This window comes from Rhinolophus hipposideros (assembly GCF_964194185.1).
Source record: "Rhinolophus hipposideros genome assembly, chromosome: 22".
NCBI classification, from domain to species: Eukaryota; Metazoa; Chordata; class Mammalia; order Chiroptera; family Rhinolophidae; genus Rhinolophus; species Rhinolophus hipposideros.
The window spans coordinates 26,185,555-26,207,458 of NC_138068.1; the positions used below are offsets into that span (position 1 = coordinate 26,185,555).

The 21,904-nt window shown below is 43.0% G+C and overlaps 1 protein-coding gene across 3 annotated transcripts; it reads left to right on the forward strand.

The window, feature by feature from the left end:
- The first annotated feature begins 4,727 nt into the window (after positions 1 to 4,727).
- PRNP (prion protein (Kanno blood group)) lies at positions 4,728 to 20,033 on the forward strand. 3 transcript variants are annotated; one of them, XM_081033934.1, is made up of 3 exons: positions 4,728 to 5,009; positions 7,757 to 7,837; positions 17,640 to 20,033. In XM_081033934.1, exon 3 carries the CDS (start codon positions 17,650 to 17,652, stop codon positions 18,394 to 18,396), a length of 747 nt encoding a protein of 248 aa, XP_080890060.1. In that variant the 5' UTR covers positions 4,728 to 5,009; positions 7,757 to 7,837; positions 17,640 to 17,649; the 3' UTR covers positions 18,397 to 20,033. The 3 variants fall into 3 exon arrangements, with proteins under 3 accessions (XP_080890060.1, XP_080890062.1, XP_080890061.1); XM_081033935.1 differs by having other exon boundaries at positions 4,773 to 5,005; XM_081033936.1 differs by lacking the exon at positions 7,757 to 7,837.
- Positions 20,034 to 21,904: the final 1,871 nt, after the last annotated feature.

Consider the following 21,904-nt stretch of genomic DNA (forward strand, 5'->3'; position numbering starts at 1 on the left):
AGGAGCCAGGCCCTCCTCCACGGGGCACTGCTGTCACCACTGCTGAATTCTGGAAGCCTCAGTCTCCCCAAGGGCCTCCCAACCCCATAGCCCCACGGTGCCCCAAGCAGAAGTAAAAACACCCCTCCTTCCTCCTTTTCTGTGTAACTGGAACCCCAGAGACGTCTAAGGTTCATGTGGTAAAAATTCTTTCCATTTACCGTCCACAGCACCCTCAACACAGGACTCAGAACTTTGTCCACAGGGGCTGGTCCAAGACAGACAAACACAAGAGACAAATCATCTTTCCTACTAGACCAAGCTTTTTTGGTTGATGTTTCTCACTCATCCCTCAGACAAACCTCCCCAGGGGAGGCATGGCCCACCATGGTGTCAGCCTCCGACTCAACTGTGATTTAGAACAGGACACAGCTCGGGCTAAAGCTGAGATAATCCCCCCCGCCCCCGCCAGCCTTTCCCTCCCACACATGCCCCTCCTCTAGCATGACAGCCACACAAAAATTGAACTCACAGCCATGAGAACCCCACCAAAAGGAGCAAGCATGGAGTCAGAGGGCTAGCTTTTTGGGCTGCACCTGAGAAGAAAGTGTTGCTCTCAGAGGAGAAGAGTGACATCAGCATGGAATACGTTTTCAAAACAAGATGAGGGCATTTGGGGCAAAGAGAAGCAGATTGAAACAGATAATGCCAGACTCCCTGCTCTGCACCATTTTCCCAGAACAGCCTCAGAAAAGCAGAAAGATATTCAAATCCTTTCACCCTTGTAACGGGCTTACCAACCACATTCTAATTTTCAGGTACTTTCCACCAGAGTTACTTTGAGCAGCCAGTGCCAGGAGCGCTCATGAAACCCAAAGGATCTCTTCAGGGGCCAGGCCCTTGCCACCCAACTTACCACACTGGAGACCCTCACCCAGGACTGGCCAGTGAGCATGACATTTATCTGAGAATTACTCTCCTCTCTTCCTTAAAAACATTCAGCAAGGGATATCTTGCAACAGCAAAAACCACACTGAGGACCGTGCAAATACAGCATCAACAAGCCTTTCACAAACACTTATAGTCTTAGAAATAAGTCCTTTCCTCCAGCATCCAGGTCACAATCTGGGGGCCACACTCTGCTCCTATTTACCAGACCCCATGTGTCTCTCTTCCGCATGCGTACTGTATCACAGATAGCCACAACAGCATTTGTTTCCATAACTACATGCTACCATTACCTTTCTCCTTTAATTACTATTAGAGCATTTCCTGGAGAATGCTCAAATAACTTTCTCCCTTAACAGTGTTTGCTTTTGTATTCCTTATTCAGAGTTCTAGCCTTTCTTCCTTCCCTCTACAAGCGGAAAGTTGTGAGGCAGAAATAAAGATAAAACAAAAAAGCAGTTCAATATTTTATCATGCTTCTAATTCTATGTGTGCAATGTTTGGGGGTTTTTTGCAATGTGTTATTTTTCCAGGTAAATTATATCTGCAAATTTTAACTGTATCTTTTCCAGAAATACAACAGAGTTTTGCCTAGTTCGCGGCTGTCAGTAGCCAAATTTCCTATTGTATATACACTATTGAAGCAACACAGGCATTTGAAATAGCAACTCTTAATAAGAGATGTGCATGCCCTTTGTAAAGAAAACTACAAAACTTGTGTCTTAGTTTAGGATCCACCAAAAGTCGACATTGAGACTCAGGTGGTTTGCTTCGGAAGTGATTCCAGAAGGAAGTGAGAAACATGAGATGGAAGGGAGAAAAGCCAGAAAAAGTGGGGCAATTACCACTGTGGGCAAGTTGAGCTACATCCCATGGGGGACCTCCTAGGAGATGATGGGAACACACCTCAGGTCATCCAGTCACAAGATGAGGAAGCTGGGACATCGGTTCACCAACCTGCATCTCCCATTGGTGAGGATTGCTTTAGGAACCCTGACTCCCTCACACTTTGGGGACGCTCCTGTTAACAGCAAGGCAAGCTGTCGTGGTGCCAGAGAAAGACCTTAGGCAGAGAAGAGAGATGCAGGCATTGAGGCGAGAAGTTGTGAGTATTCTGAAAATCTGTTACAGGTGGACTCAGGTGGGCCCAGGGGATGTCGGACGAAGCATCAACAGCATCTGCCATGACTCTATTGGATGGTACACAAAACCACCTGAGTAAACTGATTTCCATATTTTTCTGGATTTGGGAGCAATATATTTTACATAATATCTTAGCAGTTTGGGCTGCTATAACAAAATACCACATACTCAGTGGCTTAAACAACAGAAATTTATTTGTCACCATCCTGGAGACTGGGAAGTCCAAAATCAAGGTGCTTGCCAAGTCAGTTCCTGGTGAGAGCTGTCTTCTTCCTGGTTTTCCTTCTTGTTGTGTCCTACCTTGCCTGGGGGAGTGATCCTCAGTCCCACGTCTCTTCTTGTATGGTCACTAATCTCATTCATGAGGGTTGCATGCTGGTAACCTAATCACTTCCCAAAGGCCCCACTTCCACACACCATCATATTGGGGACTAGGGCTTGAACGTATGAATTTGGGGAGGACACGAATATTTTCACAGGAGATGCGAATGGAGATTTTCAAAAAATGACTTGATGGTTCCATGAACGTCAGCACAGCAGGGGCCCATGAGGCAATCAGATGAGACCCTGACAACAAATCTCAACCCCACTCCCCACCAGCCAAGAAAATGGCCTCCTTGTGTTATACTGGCCTATGGTACTTATGGTAACAGGAGAAGAAATTGTAAATGAGGTTGGGATGAGGAATGATGGAGGGCCATTTACAAAAGCTTCCTCCTAAGGACTGCCCACCCTGGTGATGTCAATGAAAGGCCCTAAGAATCTACAAGCCAGACTACCAACCCCATGATGGCAGTTTTTCTAAATGGCCACAAATTATTTGGTACTCCTCCCACTGAGAGATCGGGGTCTATGCCCCCTGCCCTGGAATCTGAGTGGGCATGTGACTACTTTTGTCAATAGCATTACTGTGGAAGTGATATTATGTGATTTCTCAGATTTGGTGTGAAGTGGCAATGTAGCTTCCATCTTGTCTGCTGACGCTTGGAGTCCTAAGAAGCCATCTTAAGTCCATCAAATCTGAGACAGCCTTGCAGGGAGGAAGCGAGGCCACATGGAGAAGCCACGAGGAGGTACTCTGATCAGCACAGCTGTTCTTAAGTCCTCCCAGCCCAGGTACCAGTAATGCAAGTGAAAAGAGCCTTCAAGTGATTCCAACCTTCAGCTATCAAGTCACCCTCAGACTTTAAGTCTTCAGACATCAGAGTGCAGAGTCAAGACCCCACTATGTCTGACTCTCTGGCCCACACAATCCACAGACATAATAAAATGGTTGTTTTAACCACTAAGTTTTAGGGTGGTTGCTCCATAGCAGTAATAGCCAGAATAGGACATAGGGCAATTCCTTTTGGTTCCTTCATTTCCCCCCCCCCCAAGAAATCCTCTTCCATTTGAGCCTTTTCCTGGTGAGGGAAAAGGGGTAGCGCATTCAGCCAGTAGACACGGGATTCTTTTGAGAAAAAGCTGAGTTTAGCATCTTCTAATCAAGTTTTACAGAGGCCCTCCTGCCAGGAGGAAGCCAGCCCCTTAGCCACTCCCAGCAACACCCCAGCTCAGGACTCAAAGAGATGCTGCACTACCCCCGTTTCACCTTGCAATAAGTTATCTCTGAGGAAAGAAGGTAAGACGCTAAAAGTACTGTCAACATAATCATTATGTAAGACTGATGGATAGAAAACAGGCAGGCATTGCTGCCCAGGGCTCATTTCTAACAGGCTGAAATCCACTTCTGTTACTGAATCATCTCCATCCTGAGGCTGTACTTTCCAGACCTCTCACTTCCCCTTCCATCAGACCTTTCAAGCCCCCACCCACATTCATATAAACACCCCCTTCACTGTTTCACGTCACTCTGCTCTGTACAATTCTTCTGGTTTCTCCTTACCCTCACCACGTGTCCCCTCCCACTTGAGTGATGCCCTGGGATACAAGTATTTAATCTAAATCCTATTTCCAATGGGTGTCTCAATATTCTTAAACCTCTTTTCTTACAATCTTGGTGGAGACTTTTGTCCATAACCAGGGGACGAGATGTCCCACTTTGCCCAGGACAGCCCATGTTTATGCCAACTGACCTGGCTTAATTAATTTTGGTGCCTCCTTCACTCTCAAAAGCACCCCAATATGGACAATAATTTTATTGTCCTCCTAACTCTACCACTTGTCCTTCTATCATTTCATGTATGGCCATCCTTTACACGAGACAGACCTCTAACTTCTTAGCAGGAATAATGAGCAAGAACTCACCATTCTGTTTCATATAAGATATTCCAGATAATGTGGAGAGTGGACTTGTTAAATAAAGTGCATTTTTTAATCATAATCTAATTCATCTCTTTTGCCCATTAATGAGCAGAAACTGAGTAAATGAAGGGACAGGTGATGGCCAGAGTCCTTTCTAGGCCTCAAATATTAGTGATTCGTATGAAAATCTATAAATATTGAGCTCAATCCAGGGTAGCAAAATTTTGTCCTCTTTAGAAATTTCTGATGACCAAAGTTGCAGAAATTGCTTTCTCATTCCCTAACCTTTCATTTTCTCGAGTTTTTCATTATGTAACCGAGGGAATTGGGGCTTTGGGCCGAATCTCCCTTTAAAGATGATTTTTACAGTCAATGCGCAACGTCAGGGAGTGATGACATCAGCAGGCGGTATCAGCTGACATAAATGTTTAAGCGAATCCCAACATGTTTTTTTCCAGTGGCTCAGATAACCCGGCCCTTCTCGGAGAATCAGCACCTTTTCAAGTAAACCCGGTGAACCGCCCGCGGCTGCGACAGGGGGTGCAGGAGCCGCCTGGTTATTGGTCGGCGCGCGGACCTCCTCCCACGAGCGCCACCGTCTCCCTCGGCACCTCCTCCTGGGTCCTGAGCCTCGCCAGTCCTCCGCGTCAGTCGCTGACAGCCGCGGCGTTGCGAGCTTCTACTCCGAGAGGCAGGTAAACAGCCGTGTGGCCCTTCCAACTCCCAGCGAGGGGCGGGGGCGGGCGGCCTGAGAACTGGCGGGCCCCGGGGCGCCGCGGAGGCCGCGAGTGAGAACCTGGCGCCCGAAGGCCGACCTTGACCGTGGGCAGGGGCAGGGGGCTTTCCGGTGGGCGCGGGGCGCTTGGGGCCTTCTGGTGAGCTCGTTGGTTTTCGGATGACGCCGCTGGGTTTTGCCTTGCTGGTTAGGAAAGCTCCTGTTATTCGGGATGGGGGCGGGGGGCGCGCTGGCCAAGCCCCCTCGGGAGGGATGTAGGTGGCACCGAAGTGTCTAATCGCCCCCCGACACGCGTGTCCACGGTGGGAGTGGGATGGGCGAGTCTCAGAGCCACAGGGGCTGTGGGTCGAAGAAATGGGGGTGATCTCGCGCTCACGCGGCAGGGAACACGGGGAGGGCCACTGCGAGCTCCGCTGGGGCGCTGGGGGAGGCGCCGGAGGCCGCGGGTCTCCTGGCTCCGCGCCCGCCAGCCGTCCCTTGGAACCGGCGGGCAGAGGCCGGGCGGGGACAGCGATGCCCCTTGGCCAGGCTGTGCCCCTCTCGATGCCCAGGGAGTGCTCGGCGCAGCGGTGGGGGAGGGGCGCCCGCCGGAGACCAGGGCCTGGGCTGGGGAGGAGTCCCGGGGCGCCTGGCTGCCTCCGTGCTCTGCGGAAAGGCGGCCTCGCCCGCCATCCATTCTGCCGAGGCGGGCCCTGGAGAGGCATCGGCCCTGGAGAGGCATCGGCCCGCGGGGCTCTGGCCGGCGCCGGAAAACCCGCACGGGCCTCGGGCCTGCACTGGGGAGGGTCTCGGGGCGGCCCTTCCCTCCATTCGTGGTCCGGGGATGTCTAGGCCCCCGGGGACAGAGGGTCTCCTGTGCGTCCCAAGTGTGGCTGACCCGCTGGCTTCGCTTTTGACTTTCTTTACTGACCCTCTGGAAAGCGAGAACTCCGCCATCTGGGCGGTTCCAAGGGAAGGGATCCGGGCCGGGCGGCGTCCCTCAAAGAACCAGCCTCCTCCACCTGTGCGGGGGAGGCCCTCATGTTCGTTTATTATACCGTGGGGAGAAATCAATTTTTACTGTCCTTTTTAAAAAGTTTTTTCTTTATAGTAGCTATAGTAAACGGATTTGTTTAATCCTTAGCCCAACACTATCTCATCTGTCCTCACCATCTCCAAGCTACTGCTTTCTGTTTTTTATTTCATCTCCAAATTCAGACACAACACAACGCAGTTTCACGGTCCTGGTGGTGGTTTTCCTGGCCGCCGTATTTCTTTGTACTTAGAGCATCAAGGTTTAATACCCACTTCACCACATGACTTGAGATGTTTCTCTTTTCCTTGCGAAAAACTCTAGGTAGCATAGGATGAAAGATTTTTACAAGTCGAAGTATCAGAAAAAATAGGACAGAAAATTGAATTAAAATGTCAGACTTCTGAAAAAATTAACAGATCTGTCAGATTTGAAGGAAAAAAATCACCAGAGAAAAGGAACACTTTTACCTACACGAATACTGAGGAGCTCTTACAATTAAAAATAACAGGAAAAAAGAAAGCAGAGCTAAGACGTGATTTGTATATTATTTGTATATGATGCAAGTTTTTCATACTTGTGAAAGGAAAATATCAAGGTTGTAATAGATAAATGGCGAAATGAATCATTTACAGAATAAAATACAAAATAAAGCAAGTCTGGATTATCATTTTATATGTATTAACAACAGTAATAGTAACGGCAACCTCTGCTGGAAGTTTGCCCTGATTCTTGCATATTCATTTATGGGGGAAGGTGGCAGTCCTTTCCTGTTAGAAAGATAGCTCTGCAACTAGCTTGGTCACTTCAGACAGGTTACCTAATGTCCTAGTCCTCCTTTTGTCCATTCATAAAATAGAGGAACTGATACCTACTTCCAGAATTTGTTAGAGATTAACCATCTATGTAAAACTGACCATTGTTATATATATACCTTTATTCTTTTCCTAGTCATACCCCACTGGGGACATTGTGAAGAGGTACAAACTTTTTGTAAAGCAATCAGGTGATTACGCAGTAAGAAGTTAAAAGTTGTGACCCAGAAACTCCACTCCTGGGAATTTACTTGTAATGGAAGAAATAAACAAGAAACAATTAAAAAATAAAAAGCCCTATGCAGACACATATTTGGGGCAGAATGACCTAAAATTAGAACCAACTGGGAAACAACCTAAATATGTAACAGCAGAGCAGTAGCTAAGAAATCATGGCACATTAACTGAAAAGAACATTATGTAATCATCAAAAGCCATGGAACCTGTGATATATGGGGAAAAACTGACGTGTCAAAGTGCAGGTTACTAAACTGTATCTACTAATTTATATATTGAATGCATGTGGGAAATCTGAAAGGAAAAAGCAAAACAAAAGTTTTAGTAGAAATTATAGGTGATTTTCATTTTCTTTTTGTTCATATATTGCTTTACTAAATAATATAATCTTTTAAATAGTTCATAGATCTCAGTTGTTTAAATGAAACATGACACCGAGCTTTCTGTGTGGGAAAGGAGAGCTCAGTGTCATGTTTGCTTCTTTTTTAGTCGACCTCATTTTTTCCCAAATATTTTCCCTTTTTTTCTTAAATAGATTTATTAGTGGTTTATATATTAAGTGGTTTACCTATATGAAGCTTTTAAGCAATCAGATCTTAGATTTATTTATTAATTCTAGGTTTTTTTCTTTTTGTTTTTAAGGACTCCTGAATATATTTGAAAACTGAACAATTTCAGCCAAGCCAACAGATTGTTTTCCCGGAGGCACAAATCAGCTTAGATGTACGTAGCCTTGTGGCATCTCTTTGATCTTATGATGGTTGAAAGTCTCCAATTATCACCAAAAAACGAAGATCTGGAGAGGCTGTGATCACAAGCCCCTGCTTTGGAGGCCACTGGGTCTATATATGTAGCTCACACCTGTTATATCATCCTTTCTTGTAAAATCAGCTTGATTTTGCAGAGAAAGGGCCACATGTTTTCTCTAGAATCATGCTGAATTACATACGGAAGCAGTCATTGTAAAAATAATAAAATAATAACATAAACATTTCTGCACCAGATTAACACCAAAGATGACTGTCAATGAACTGACAAAAGATTTTACGAGGGGAAAAGTTTTCCAAGCTGTAGTTTTAATGTACCTAGTTCGTTCTCCCTTTTCGGATCTCATTGCCTCTTCAAAGCAACTATATCAGCTGTGAACTGCCTCATATTAAACATTCAGAATGTGCCTGTATCTAACTTGGTGATGGCATTATGTAGTCATCTTCGAGTGAATAGTGTGTGCAACAGTTCTTACAGTTGGGAAAATTTTTCTCGACTTGTTCATCTTTTTTCTGTTGGTTGTGTGATCACGTCATGGGAGGTGCACCTTTTTATGAAAAGCATTATACATGCTGTTAAGTATAGGGCTTCTGAGCTCTAAAGCGTGGCCAGAAGTGTACTTCCCTGGCTTTATGATAGATTCCCAAATCCCATCACTAGATGCTCTCTGGCTGTTGGTTTGGGATAGGCTCCAGCAATATTGCTTTGTAAAAGCTCTTCAGGTGATTCTGAGGATGGACCAGGTTAGGGGTCCTTTGCCCTGTTCAATCCAGGACTGGGTCTTAGAGTAGCAGTGAAAAAACCCCATCCCAAAATGTTTTGCAAAATTTTGCATTTCTTGCATCAGATTCTTCAAGGGGCAGTGGCCTCAAAAAGATTAAAATACAGTAGTCCCGCCTTATCTGACGTTTTGCTTTCCACGATTTCAGTAGAAAGTCAACCATGGTCTGAAAATGTTAAATGGAAAATTCCAGAAATAATTAATAAGTTTTGAATTGGGTACACTTCTGAGTACCTCACTTCAACTCATCATATAGGCATATAATCTCACATCATGAAAGGTGAGTACAGTACACTAAGCTATTTTAAGAGAGAGAGAGAGAGAGAAAGACCACATTCGTGTAACTTTTATGACAGTATATTGTTATAATTGTTCTATTTTATTGTTGTTAATCTGTTACTGTGCCTAATTTATAAATTAAACTTTATCATAAGTGTGTATATATATAGGGAAAAGCAGCATATATAGAGTTCAGTACTATTCTGCGGTTTCAGGCTTCCCCTGGGGGTCTTAGAATGTATCCCCCCCAGATAAGGGGGGGATCGACTGTAAGACAAATAAGTTCTGCTAAGCTCAGGAAAGACGAAATTTCCTTAGGGCAGTGGAAGGGGTGGCAGAGGCTGTTTGGTGCCACTTCCCAATTTAACCAATTAAGTTTCAAGTTATAACATGTTCAGAGTATAAGAAGTTTGGCCCCCGGCACACAAACATTGGGCAAGTTCCTACCAGCTCTGAGTCAGTCCCTGTGTATAAGTGGAAATAGGATGATTGGGGTAATCTGTGAATCTTTTTTGTACCTTCTCTCTAGTTCCATTGCTGTGTCATTCTGCTCATGACTCAGTGTCACATGGTCTTATTTATTGTAGCTCTACAATGCTTTCTAAATACCTCGCAGGCCAGTGTGCCCTAGATTTTCTTCCTGTTCAATAGTTTCTTCAGTCTTGCTAATTTTGAGTACCATTTCATCGTGTTCTTTGAAATCCCCTTTGAATTCTGACTAAAATTGTGTTGACTTTATGGATTACTTGGAAATGAGTTGGTATCTTTCAGTATTGGTTTTCTCAACTAAAAATGTATGTCTTTCTCTTTTTTCCAGTCTTCCTTTATGTCTCTCACTAAGAGTTTATGACTTTCCTCATTTTGGTACTATTTATTTTTAGACTAAACCCTAGATGTTTTGAATTTTTTATTGCCATTATGAGTGGAATGTTTTATCCATGCTAAATCTTCTAATTTCAATTAATTTGGAGACTCACTGTTTCGTTATATGCCAGCCTAATGAGCTCTCTTATTTATTCTAAGATGTTTTGTGTTGATTTTCAAGATAAAAAATCATAGTTGGTTAGAACTTCCATAACAATCCATAATATCAGCGACTGCTAGCATTCTTGTGCTGTTCACTAATTGAATAGGAATGCCTTTCCTTTTTCAATTAAGATGGGGTGTGGGCTGTGTGTATGTGGTGGTGATGCTTCATGATGGAAAGGGACCACCTTCTAGTTCTATAGACGCTATCTTAACAACTTAAACTTAAAAAATCAGGAATGGATGTTGATTTTAATTGAAAACTTTTCAACATCTGCAGAGAATCTTTTTTTTTCCCCCTAACCTATTCAAAGCTTTCATGATTTTGAGCCATCTTTGTACTCCTGAAATAATTCTTATTGGTTGCAGTGTATTCTTCTTTTCCTAAACTGTTAAAATCTGTTTGGTGGTACTTTTCTTTTGGATTTTGGCACCTGTATTGCTGGAGACTGGGTGGCTAAGAGAGAGAGCTCTGCGCTTGAAATACTGGGATTTGAATTTTGACCTTTTATCCTCTTGGCTATTCACACTACTTCTCAGGTGAAGATGCCCAGATGTTTATTTCTACTAAGTTCTAGATCCTTAAAAATGATTGCCTAAATTGATGCTATCACTTGGTGTCTCATAGATGTTACAAAATTAATGTGTCCAAACTAAAACTCTTGGTTTTCTCTCCCAAGCATGGCCCTCTACCAGTTTCCCCTAATTTGGTAGGTGGCATTGCCACCATCTACCTGGTCAGGAAAGCCGCAAACCTGGTTAATTCTCACTCCTACATCCACTCTATCAGCAAGTCTTAATTGGTTCTTTCTGCAACATACATCTAATTTATTCACCGTCTCAGCAACATCTTCACCATCCCAGGCCACACCCCCATCTTCCTGCAATTGTTTCTTAACTAGTCTCACCACTTCCTTTCTTGCCCCACTAAATTTTCTTTACACAACAGTCAGGGTGAGCTTTTTAAAAAACAATCCTATCGTGTTACTCTCCTAAGTCCCTTTGATGGCTCCCCACTGCACTCCGAGTAGTATGGAAACTTTCTCTACAGTGCATGAGGCCATGGTGACTCGGCGCTCACCCACTCCAATCTCATCAGGCCACCCGCCTTCTCTCTCATCAGGCTAGAGATACATCCCCTTTTTTGATGCTTGAACCCACCAAGCTAAATATCTTATGCATCATTCTATCCTCAGCCCCTAGCACAATACTAGAACCTTAGAAAACACTTAATACATATTTATTGAATGAATCAGTAAGTTATACTGTAAACATTACATTATCATGTGTAATTTTTGACAACTTTTTCCCTCCATTTCTTCTATGGTTATTGATCAATTCAAGTTTCCATTTCTTTAAAAACTGGCACATACTATTTATTCCATAAATATTTGTTGAATGAATTCTAAAGTGGATATTTGTAATTTATATTTTAATAGAAAGGCAATCCATCACGCAGATTTTTAATTCATATAACAAAGTTGTATATGGTAAGTTGGTACCCATTTAAAGCCTATTCTTCCTAAGGAATCAATATGGAGCTGTTGGGTTCTCTAGTGGTATGTGTTTGTATGTGTATTACAGTTTTAAATAACTTGATTTTATTTAGAAATTTCATATTTTTCTAGGTTTTATTTCTTAAATTCTATTTTCATCTCTATTTCTTTTTTTATAACTATGATGCTTTATTTTGAAATTTTGTCTTTGTTTTCTTTTTTGAGTTCAATAATCATTTTACTTATTTTCATTCTTTCTATTCAATTACACCACCCTTACTCCTTTGATAATCACATGGGTTCCTATATTCTCATATTCCTGCTCTCTTTTTTTTTTTTTTGGCTAGCCTGATAAATCTAAGTGATTTATGTTTTGTTTCTTTTGTCTCATTTTAGCTGATTCTTAATGTTTTTTAAAATATATTTTCATACCCTTTTGGGTTTCCCTCTTATGTAAATTATCAGTTTATGTCTTTTGGCTATTTTTCTATTGGAGTTACTATCTCTTATTGCTTTGCAAGAATTCCTTGTAGGTTCTAGAAATGAATCCTCTGTTGATCTTAAATACTGCAAATGTTTTTTACCATTGTGTATTCTTTCTATTACTTTGTCCACAGTGTTCTTCGTAGCATTGAACAAGAATCCTTAATTTTAATAAAATTCTTCAATTATTTGCCTAATGGTTTGTGCTTTTGATTAAAAACTCCTTCCCCTACTCCTCCTCCAGGTCACTTATATTTTCTTCTTCCAGTGTTGTATTAGGCCTGTAATTCGTCTATAATCCACCTTTGCATGTGGTGTTAGGGATCCAGTTTAATTTTTCTCTGGTTTCCCAGAAGCATCTACTAAACAAACCTTCCTTTCTCCATTCATTTGTGGTGCCCACTTTATCGTATATCAGGTCCCCATTAAAGTATATATACATGGGTTTATCTCTGAACTTGATGGTCTGCTGTCTTTGATCTGTTGGTCTGTTCCTAGACTTCTGCCGTCTGGTCTTTATTACTATAGCTGTGTAGTAGGATTTAATGTCTGATACAGCAGCTTCCCTCCTCTTTTCTCTTTCCTTTTAAAGTAGAGTTTGCTATTCATGGACGTTTCTTTCCCCTTGTGAGTTTATTGAACTCCTCAAAAAATCCAGTTGGAATTTTGATTGGCATTTTATTGAAATTATAGGTTCATCTGAGGCTAACTGACATCTTTATACCATGTTTCCCTGAAAATAAGACCGGGTCTAATATTGAGTTGTGCTCCAAAAGATGCATTAGGGCTTATGTTCAGGGGATGTCATCCTGAAAAATCTGTTAGGGCTTATTTTTCAGTTAGGTCTATTTTCAGGGAAACACTGTAATACTAAGCTGTCCTGATCAAGCCCATGGAAAACTTTTCCATTTTTACAGATCATCTTCGATGTTCTTTATTAGAATTCAAAGCTTTTTTCCCCCCAGTTTTATTTTTCTCTTCATTAAGTCAATATCTACATACTTGACAGTTTGGGTTGCTATTGTGAGTATTTTATTTCTTAAATTTTTTTCTAGTCAATTATTGCTGGTGTAGAGAAATGCTGTTGATTTTTGTAGGCCAATCTTGTATCCTACAAGCTTGCAGAACTCTAGTAGTGGGTCTCATATTACCTCTGTTGAGTCTGATGGATTTTCTATGTATCTGTTCACATTAATTGCCGTTAATGACAGCTGGAGCTCTTTCCTTGCAGTTCTTATACTGGTTACTTCTGGCATTAGACAGAACCTCCAGTCCTGAGACAATGGACATCCTTGTCTTATTTCTGATCGTGAAGGGAATACGTTCCAACATTATCCATTAAGCATATTTGCTGTTTTGTTATGTAACCTTTATCAAGTTCGGGAGTTTCTTCTTATTCCTAGTCTTCTAAGAGTATTTTTCATAGTGATAAGTAGGTATTGACCTTTATCAAATACTTAATGTCTTGAAATGTACCACAACCTGGGCCACAACCTGACCCTTCACAGAGGGTATCTTATATGAATAGTGTTATAGTGCAGCCAGGGATTCAGAAACCTAGTCTCCACTCCCAGCAATTTCAGTAACTAACACTGTAATCACAGATACGTCATTGGACTTTTCTGAATCTTAGTGGCCTAATTTGTTGAGTGAGAGGTTTGGATTAAATACTATAAGATCTTCCTTATTTTATCACAAACAGAAAGAAGTCCTTCTGTAAGGTCTCATGTAAGTTTTGGGTCTCCCTTATCCTTAGAAATGCTTCTCTACCTCAAAAGTAGTCGTTATTGTTAATGCTTTTCATAATTAAATGTTGCTTTTTTGTTCTTCTCAACTGATTATAAAATGATCTAGTCTTAATATATTCTATGCATATATTAATAACATAGAGACTATTCTATCCAACTGCATCCAGTATTGAGTTTTAAATTACTGATCAGCAATGCATGCCCATGGCTCTGATACCCTACTACGTACCTGTATCGCCAGTCCATCACCATTCTTCAACTTCAGACTCACTAAGCTACCTGCATGCTGGGATCTCTTATTCCATATGTAGCTTGATAACAGCATTGCCAAAGCCAAACCCCTCATTTTCTCCCTCCATATCTCCACCTTCTGCATTTTGCCCACGCAGCTGCCCAGTCCAGATCTGAGTGCCACCTCGATTCTCCATCTTTCACCTTACACATCAAATACCCAGCTTTCCAGAAGCTACCTTCTATATCATACCATCTATTACTCTCCATCCCCTGGCCATGGCCATCATTTCTTCTATCTTCATCACTGCAGTACCTTTCTAACTAGTGTCTGTCCTTCCCGTCACACAAACACAGAATCCCCAATCCGTTCTCCACAATGTACTTTTTAAAATAGAACCCAAAACTCTTCAGTGGTTTCCCAGTGCCTTCAGGATCAAGTCCAGACTACTTAACATGCCTTATAGTTAGGGTGACCATATAACCTAGCATCCAAACGGGGACACTCTTGAGAATGAAGGGGGCACGATTAATATTAACACAGGAACCGCAGGTGTAAACTCTCCCAGGCAAGTCAGGATGCTGCTTACCTTGTTTATGAGGCCCTCTGTTACCTGACTCCACCTGCCTCTCCACGGCACCTTGAAGCTCCACTTTCATGAAACCCTCTGGGATCCCGACTTGCCTCTCGCACTACGAGTCTCCACTCCGGATGCTCTGTGGCCCCATCCACCTCCTGTGCCTGGCTCCCTGAGGACCGAGTCTGTACCTCTGTTACTATGTCATGTCATCGCCTGCTCATGTGTCTTGTTGAGCTGCTAGAGCTGTAACTCTTATAACCTTGAACAAAGCATGTTCAAAGCCGGACTCTGTGGCTCCTCTTGCAGCCCCTCTTCCTCCTGCCTCAACCATGTCAGGTAACATCTCCATCCAGCCAGAGTCTACCATGGCACATGAAATAAGTGTTTATTTAACTGAATTGAAGATGTTAGACAGTTGGCCATTGCAGAAAAGAATGTTTTGTAAAATCATAAATATACGCATAGATCACTGGAGATATCCCTTGGAGCTATTTAATGGTTAGCTTGGTTATTTCTAATGCATTATCGTACAAGTTTTCATGCACATGCATTCATTCAGCATTTACTTTGCATGTCTAGGGGTCAGGCACTACATGCAGGCTCTGGGGACACTGCTTTGCACAGTAGAAAATTCCTGCCCTAGAGGAGCTTACACTCCCCTGGAGTAGAACAATAAGCAGACAGTAAACACTAGATGCCAAGTAGCATTGCTGCTCTGGAGAAAAATGAAAAGCAGAGGAAGGGAATACAGTACGGTGCTGATTTAGATAGAGTGGTGTGGACACCCCACTGATGTGACGTCAGAGCAGAATAGAGCCCTGTGAGGACCTGGAGGAAGAAACTTCCAGGCCCCAGGAGCAGCAGGTGTAAATGCCCCAAGATGGAAAAGTGCTTGTTGGGTGAAGGAGCCAGTGGAGGTCCCATGGGGCCCAGCAGGAGTGGTCAGGACTTTGGGCCTTATCCTGAGCATGAAGGAGTGGCCAGGTGACCTGCATGTGAAAAGGCTCCCTTAGGCCGCTGAGCGCAGAACACAGTGGGAGCCTGGGCAGAAGCAGGGAGGCTGACGGGAGGCTGTTGAAAGTCTCCAGCCAGAAGAGACAGAGGCTTCAACTAGAACGGTGGTAGTGATGGAAAACATGGGAGAGGTTTCGGATTTAGGATTTATTTTCAACGTAGAGCTGGTAAGATTTGCTGATAGATTAGATGTGTGCTGTGAGAAAGAGAAAATTCAGGAATAACTTCAGGATGTTGGCTGGGTTTGGCGCTCATTGAGGTGAATGAAATAGTTGTTGACATAAAACCCCTTTCAATCAGGAGTTACTGACTGAGTAAGCCTAGCCTCTTTCCGTTCCATGAGGTGTGTGAGCAGCATGGAGACCAGGAGCTGGGTACCATGAACAAATGGAGAGTAGATCAGGAAAGCAGACCCGCAGAAGACTGGGGTGCCAGGAGTGGGGGTGCAAGATCAAGGCCAGTCAGCATGTTCTAGGACCCTGTCCCTCCAACCCCTACCCAAAAGAGCCTCCAGAAATCCTAAATCACATGATCTGAGCAGTTTAACTTGGCTTGTAACTTTCAAATATACTTTTATTTACTTATCACCACCAAGATATTTAAATAATGGTAATAAAAACATAAACAGAATGTTAATTCATTTATTTGTTTCATCATTATTCTTCTGGATATTATCCAATTTAGTCTTTAGCCCTGAAGGTTATGAAAAATAATTTTTCTAGTACTTGCTGCCACTTTTCTGACTAACATCAGCATTACTGCATATACTATTTTTGGTTTTATGGCACTTGACGTTTTGGAGCATATGGTTTGATGTTGCATACAATAGAAACTGTTTAATAATCATTCTGCTGTGTGTGTTTGAGCTCTGTCCTCAGACCCAAGCACCCAGGGTAAATGAGATCTTCAGTCTGAAAGGAGGTTTTTTAATTGGATGAGTATACATTCTACGAAGGGTCATAAATTATCATCCAGGGTATTTGGTTTGTTTGTTTTTTCTTAAACTGTACTAGCCCTTTTATCTAAAACGTGTTTCTTTTGTACCAAAAATTAGAAAAAAAAGGTCACTCCTAAACCATTACATGCTGAACTAAAACTCATTCAATGAAGGAATGACAGCAGATCATTTTGAACACAGCCATTCTTATCCCACTTTGAGTTGTTCCATCTATCTGTCTATTCATCTATAGAGAGAAAGAGGAATTCACAAGTGGCCTTGCAAAATCCTGAAAGTTTCTTGTTTCAAAAAAGAAGAAATTTTTGTATTTCTTTGAGGAAATTCTTGTTGGCATTTATATGTCCAGAGGATATTAATTCCCTCACTTAACAAATATGTCCTGTGTGCCTGCTCTGTGCCAGGCACTGCCCTAGCGCCTAAGGAGACAGCAGCAAACAAGAGACTCATTTCCTGCATACGTTCCCACAAAGAATAGAAGACAGGAATCAGCTATTTACAAAGTTATTTCATTACTGCCACACCCCCTTGAGGGTCTTCCTAACTAGACATTAGACTCACAAGACTTCCATAGGAGCCACGCTAGGGTCCTTGAGTTGGTCCACCCAGCAGCTCAGAAATTGTCTCTACCCTCAGTCCCCACAGTGACTGCTCAGGTTTAAGGGCATGAGCTCTGTATTGGTGGGTAAAAGTTTCTCCTTGGTGTAGAAGCCCCAGGCCCTACAGAAGCTAGTGTCCCTTATAATAGCCCGATGGGCACAGCTTGCAGGGTCCCCACAAGAATGTGCCAGTTGCAAGAACCACTGTTCTAAAGAAGCCCAAATCTATGGCAAACCCACCAGGTATTTATAAGTTTTCCTAGTCCAATTGCCATTTTATCAATGAGAGGTTATTTTTACCATAAGCAATGTTGCTGGCATTCAGGTGTCCAGGAAATAGCCAGAAATTATCTTACAGTCAAATTTGTCCTTAGAGAAGGAGAAAGCATGTGTTAACCCTTTACTTATAGTTACTTTTGTCATAAGTGCTGCAAAGGAGAAGTACAGAGTGAAGGGTGTTTATGACGGAGAGCTGATGTACTGCTGTACATTCATTCATTATGCCGCAAATGTTAAGAGGTTTCAACATAAACAAAGTACTCTGACACCCTCTTCATTTTGCAGATAAGTCGTCATGGTGAAAAGCCACATAGGCGGCTGGATCCTGGTTCTCTTTGTGGCCACTTGGAGTGACGTGGGCCTCTGCAAGAAGCAACCAAAGCCTGGAGGAGGATGGAACCGTGGTGGTAGCCGATACCCGGGACAGGGCAATCCTGGAGGCAACCGCTACCCACCCCAGGGCGGTGGCGGCTGGGGTCAGCCCCATGGTGGCGGCTGGGGTCAGCCCCACGGCGGAGGCTGGGGTCAGCCCCATGGCGGAGGCTGGGGTCAAGGTGGTGGCACCCACAATCAGTGGAACAAGCCCAGCAAGCCGAAAACCAGCATGAAGCACATGGCAGGAGCTGCTGCGGCTGGGGCCGTGGCGGGGGGCCTCGGTGGCTACATGCTGGGGAGTGCCATGAGCAGGCCCCTCATGCATTTCGGCAATGACTATGAGGACCGTTACTATCGTGAGAACATGAACCGTTACCCCAACCAAGTGTACTACAAGCCCGTGGACCAGTACAACAACCAGAACAACTTCGTGCATGACTGCGTCAACATCACCATCAAGCAGCACACTGTCACCACCACCACCAAGGGGGAGAACTTCACTGAGACCGACGTCAAGATAATGGAGCGCGTGGTGGAGCAGATGTGTATCACCCAGTACCAGAAAGAGTACCAGGCTGCTCCCAGAAGGGATGCGAGCACCATCCTCTTCTCCTCCCCTCCAGTGATCCTGCTCATCGCTTTCCTCATTTTCCTAATAGTGGGATGAGGCCAGCCTTCTCTTTTCACCATCTTCTTCATCTTTTACCAGGTTGGGGGAGGGGTATCTACCTGTAGCCCTTTAGTGGTGGTGTCTCATTCTTACTTCTCCCTTTGTCACCCGTAAGCTAATACCCTTGGCACTGAGAGCACAGGGAAATACGGCACAGGCCTGGTACACTCTGTATTCAAGCTCCGTTTGATTGAGTCTTTCATGGGCTGGTGTGAGTGCCAGGCTGGTAAGAGTGTAACAGCAAATAATCATTGGTTGATCTAGGCCTCTTTTTTGTCTAGTGGCAATAGATTGAGGCTAAAACAATTCTCACAACATACCTTTGCCTACATACCTCCAACTCCTTCCCCAGCCAGAGCTCAGTACACTAATGCCCATCCTAGTTAGCAGTGATTTTTGTAGCAATTTGGACACATTTTCTCATTCATTTTAAGAGAGCCTGACTGCGTTTTCCTGTTCAAACAGCATTTCTATCAAATTTGGAAGGAGGCCACATTAGATTCATTCAAATACCAAACCTAGAAATTCTTAGTTCTTGGGCCCAGGCTTAGCCCACTGAGAGCATGTGCGCTGTGTCTGCAGAGAACTGTGACAGTGTTTTGCATTTTGCAATACAGGTTACACAGCAGCTACTGCATCAAGAATAAATATTCATGCAACATGAATATTCATGCCAGAGTTAATATTCAGTAAATAGTCATGCAACATTTTCATAGGGAATGAACATAACATAATATGAAAGGCTTCTGGAACTAAAACTATCCGACATTTGGGAATGGTGCCCTTGGAGGGTAGATGTCGAGAGGACCTACGTGTGGCATTCCTTTCTTTAGTAACATACACGATAGATAATTAAGGCAGTTAAAAATTAAGTTACTGTCTGGACACTAACAACTTTGTTCGTTTACTGGAAATGGGAGTGGTTTTGATACAGGGTAAAGCCAGGAGGTTTTAACATAGAGGAAGCGCAGCTGTAAAAACTCCATTCTCAGACAATTGTGTAATGAAGAAAATGACCAGTGTACAAAGGAAAATGCTTGCATTTCTTCGTGGCTGTCTCACAATTGTCAACAACCAGAATTAGGTTGAGTCCTTCATTTCTGTAATTGGCCTTTGAATCAAAGAACAGGGAGTCAATCCAAAAAAAAAAAAAAAAAGAAAAAAACCTTAGGTTGGAAATATGATCCATTCAGAGTGGAACAAGAAGTTCTGTTACTGTTATTTAAGTGAGGTAAAATTACTCCCTGGATTGTTCAATATTGTCACCTAGTAGGTCTATATTACTATTCTGCAATGTTATTGGCTTGCATTGTGGGGGTATTCCGTGTAAAATGTATCTATATTACATATGACAAACTTAGAAATTTTGGTTAGAGCAGTTAACATCTAAAGTGTCTAATGCATTTACCTGTTTTGTAAGCTACTAAATACTTAATAGGTGGGAAACCCTTTTGCGTGGTCCTTCAGCTTGCAACGTGCACTGAATAGTTTTGTATAGGGATCCAAAGTGGTCTTTGAAATATGCATGTACTTTATATTTTCTATATTTGTAACTTTGCATGTACTTGTTTTGTTGTATAAAAAATTTATAAGTGTTTAATATCTGACTACAATTAAATAGGAGTTGAAATTCATCTTCTGTGTACTTTGCAGTTGTCACTAGAGCACGTCACTTCCTGCCGGAGGCCCCCACCCCGGGTGCGTGGGGCTGGACACTTCCCTCCCTAACTGTCTTGGCAAATCTGCCCCTTTCCTCCCTCCCTCACTAAAGACAAACAATAAACAAACATGAAATCATCTTAAATTTTGTATTGGGCAAAGATATCAATTTTCAGTAACTCCAACCCTTGGCACCCTTACTCAACCCAATGACCTCCACAAAACTGGACTCCATTTTCATGGCTTTCCTTGCTGATTATATCATCTCTATTCATTCGTTTGAGCTGCCGTAACAAAGTACCACAGATGGGGTGGCTTAAACCACAGAAATTTTTCTCACAGTTCTGGAGGCTAGAAGTCCAACATCAAGGTGTCAGCAAGGTTGGGTTTTTTTTGTTTTGTTCTATTTTGTTTTGTTTTGTTTTGTTTTAAGGCCTCTCTCCTTGGCTTGTAGATGGCTGTCTTCTCCCCTGTGTCTTCATGTCTTCCCTCTGTGTGTTTCTGCCCTAATCTTTTTTATAAGGACACCACTTATCATACTGGATTTTAACTTTAACTCTTTAAAGCCCCTATCTCCAAATACAGTTATTTTGAGGTATTGGGGATTAGGACTTCAACATATGAATTTTGTAGGACACAATTCAGCCAGCCCATAATACCATCTTTCTAGAAATGTCATGGCTGTGTGTCGGTGTCGCTCTCAACTTAGTTCAGTGGCATTCTCAGGACTGTGAGGGCTCCACATTCAAACACTCCCCCAGGCTTCTCATAATAAAAATACCGTTATCTGGATTACTACCGTGTTTCCTCGAAAATCAGACCTACCCGGAAAATAAGCCCTAGCATGATTTTTCAGGATGACATCCCCTGAATATAAGCCCTAATGCGTCTTTTGGAGCAAACCTTAATATAAGACCCGGTCTTATTTCGGGGAAACAAGTAATGAGTGGAGGGGGGTGGTTAGGCATTTGTTTGAAATGTAATCTGTTGTAAGAACATTCCCGCCCACTTGTTTTTCTCACAGGTGTTGTAGGAAACAGTCTCTACAGAAGCACCAATAGCCTTGTATCCACCATGTTTGTAAACACTTGGCCACAAGCCTTTACTAATTCAAAGCCTAAATCAACAAAAGCTTAAAAATGTAATATGACGTTCTTGTCCTTTAAAAAGGAGAACACAGTAATATTTAACTACAGACTTGTTGATTTTAAAACCTGCTTGCTGGTCCTGTGATATACAGATATCACAGGTATCAAGAGCTGACAGAATTATTACCAGGTGAATAGACCTGTTACCTGTATGTAGCAGAAACCCGACCCTTTTTACTCAGCACTAAATACCAAAGGTTCCTCAAAATAGCCATGGATCTTTGATGAATGAATGAATGAATGAATGAATGAATAAGGGATTTGGGAAATAGCTTCATGCACCCATTTTTGTGACAAGTCTAGTGATTACCTTTTCTATAAGATTACTCGTCATACAATTTCAACAACTTTTATCCACCTGGTGGAAACTTTACCCCTTTCCCCAAAGAAGGCATTTCTCCTGATTTCTCAATCTGCCCAGAGGAGGTAGCCCCAGCTGTTCCTTCTCCACCTCACAGGGAAGTTACACAGACAAGTAAGGACACGCCCTTGCCTGCTATGAGCTGAGTCTTTGACAAGCTTGGGCAGTGTGCATACCAGGCCTTGAGAACTGGAGGCCTCCATTGGAGCCTTAGCTTCTGAGCTGCCCACCTACCAGCCCTGTCTGACTCCCTTGAAATGCTTGCCCTGGTCAGGGGCCTTGCTGCATTCTTTAAGAACTGGATGCCCCATCTGAATCGCACATGTGATGTTTTGGC

Bases quoted from the DNA above. Each gene is read 5' to 3' on its own strand.
- PRNP (XM_081033934.1), top strand. From the start codon at position 17,650: ATGGTGAAAAGCCACATAGGCGGCTGGATCCTGGTTCTCTTTGTGGCC.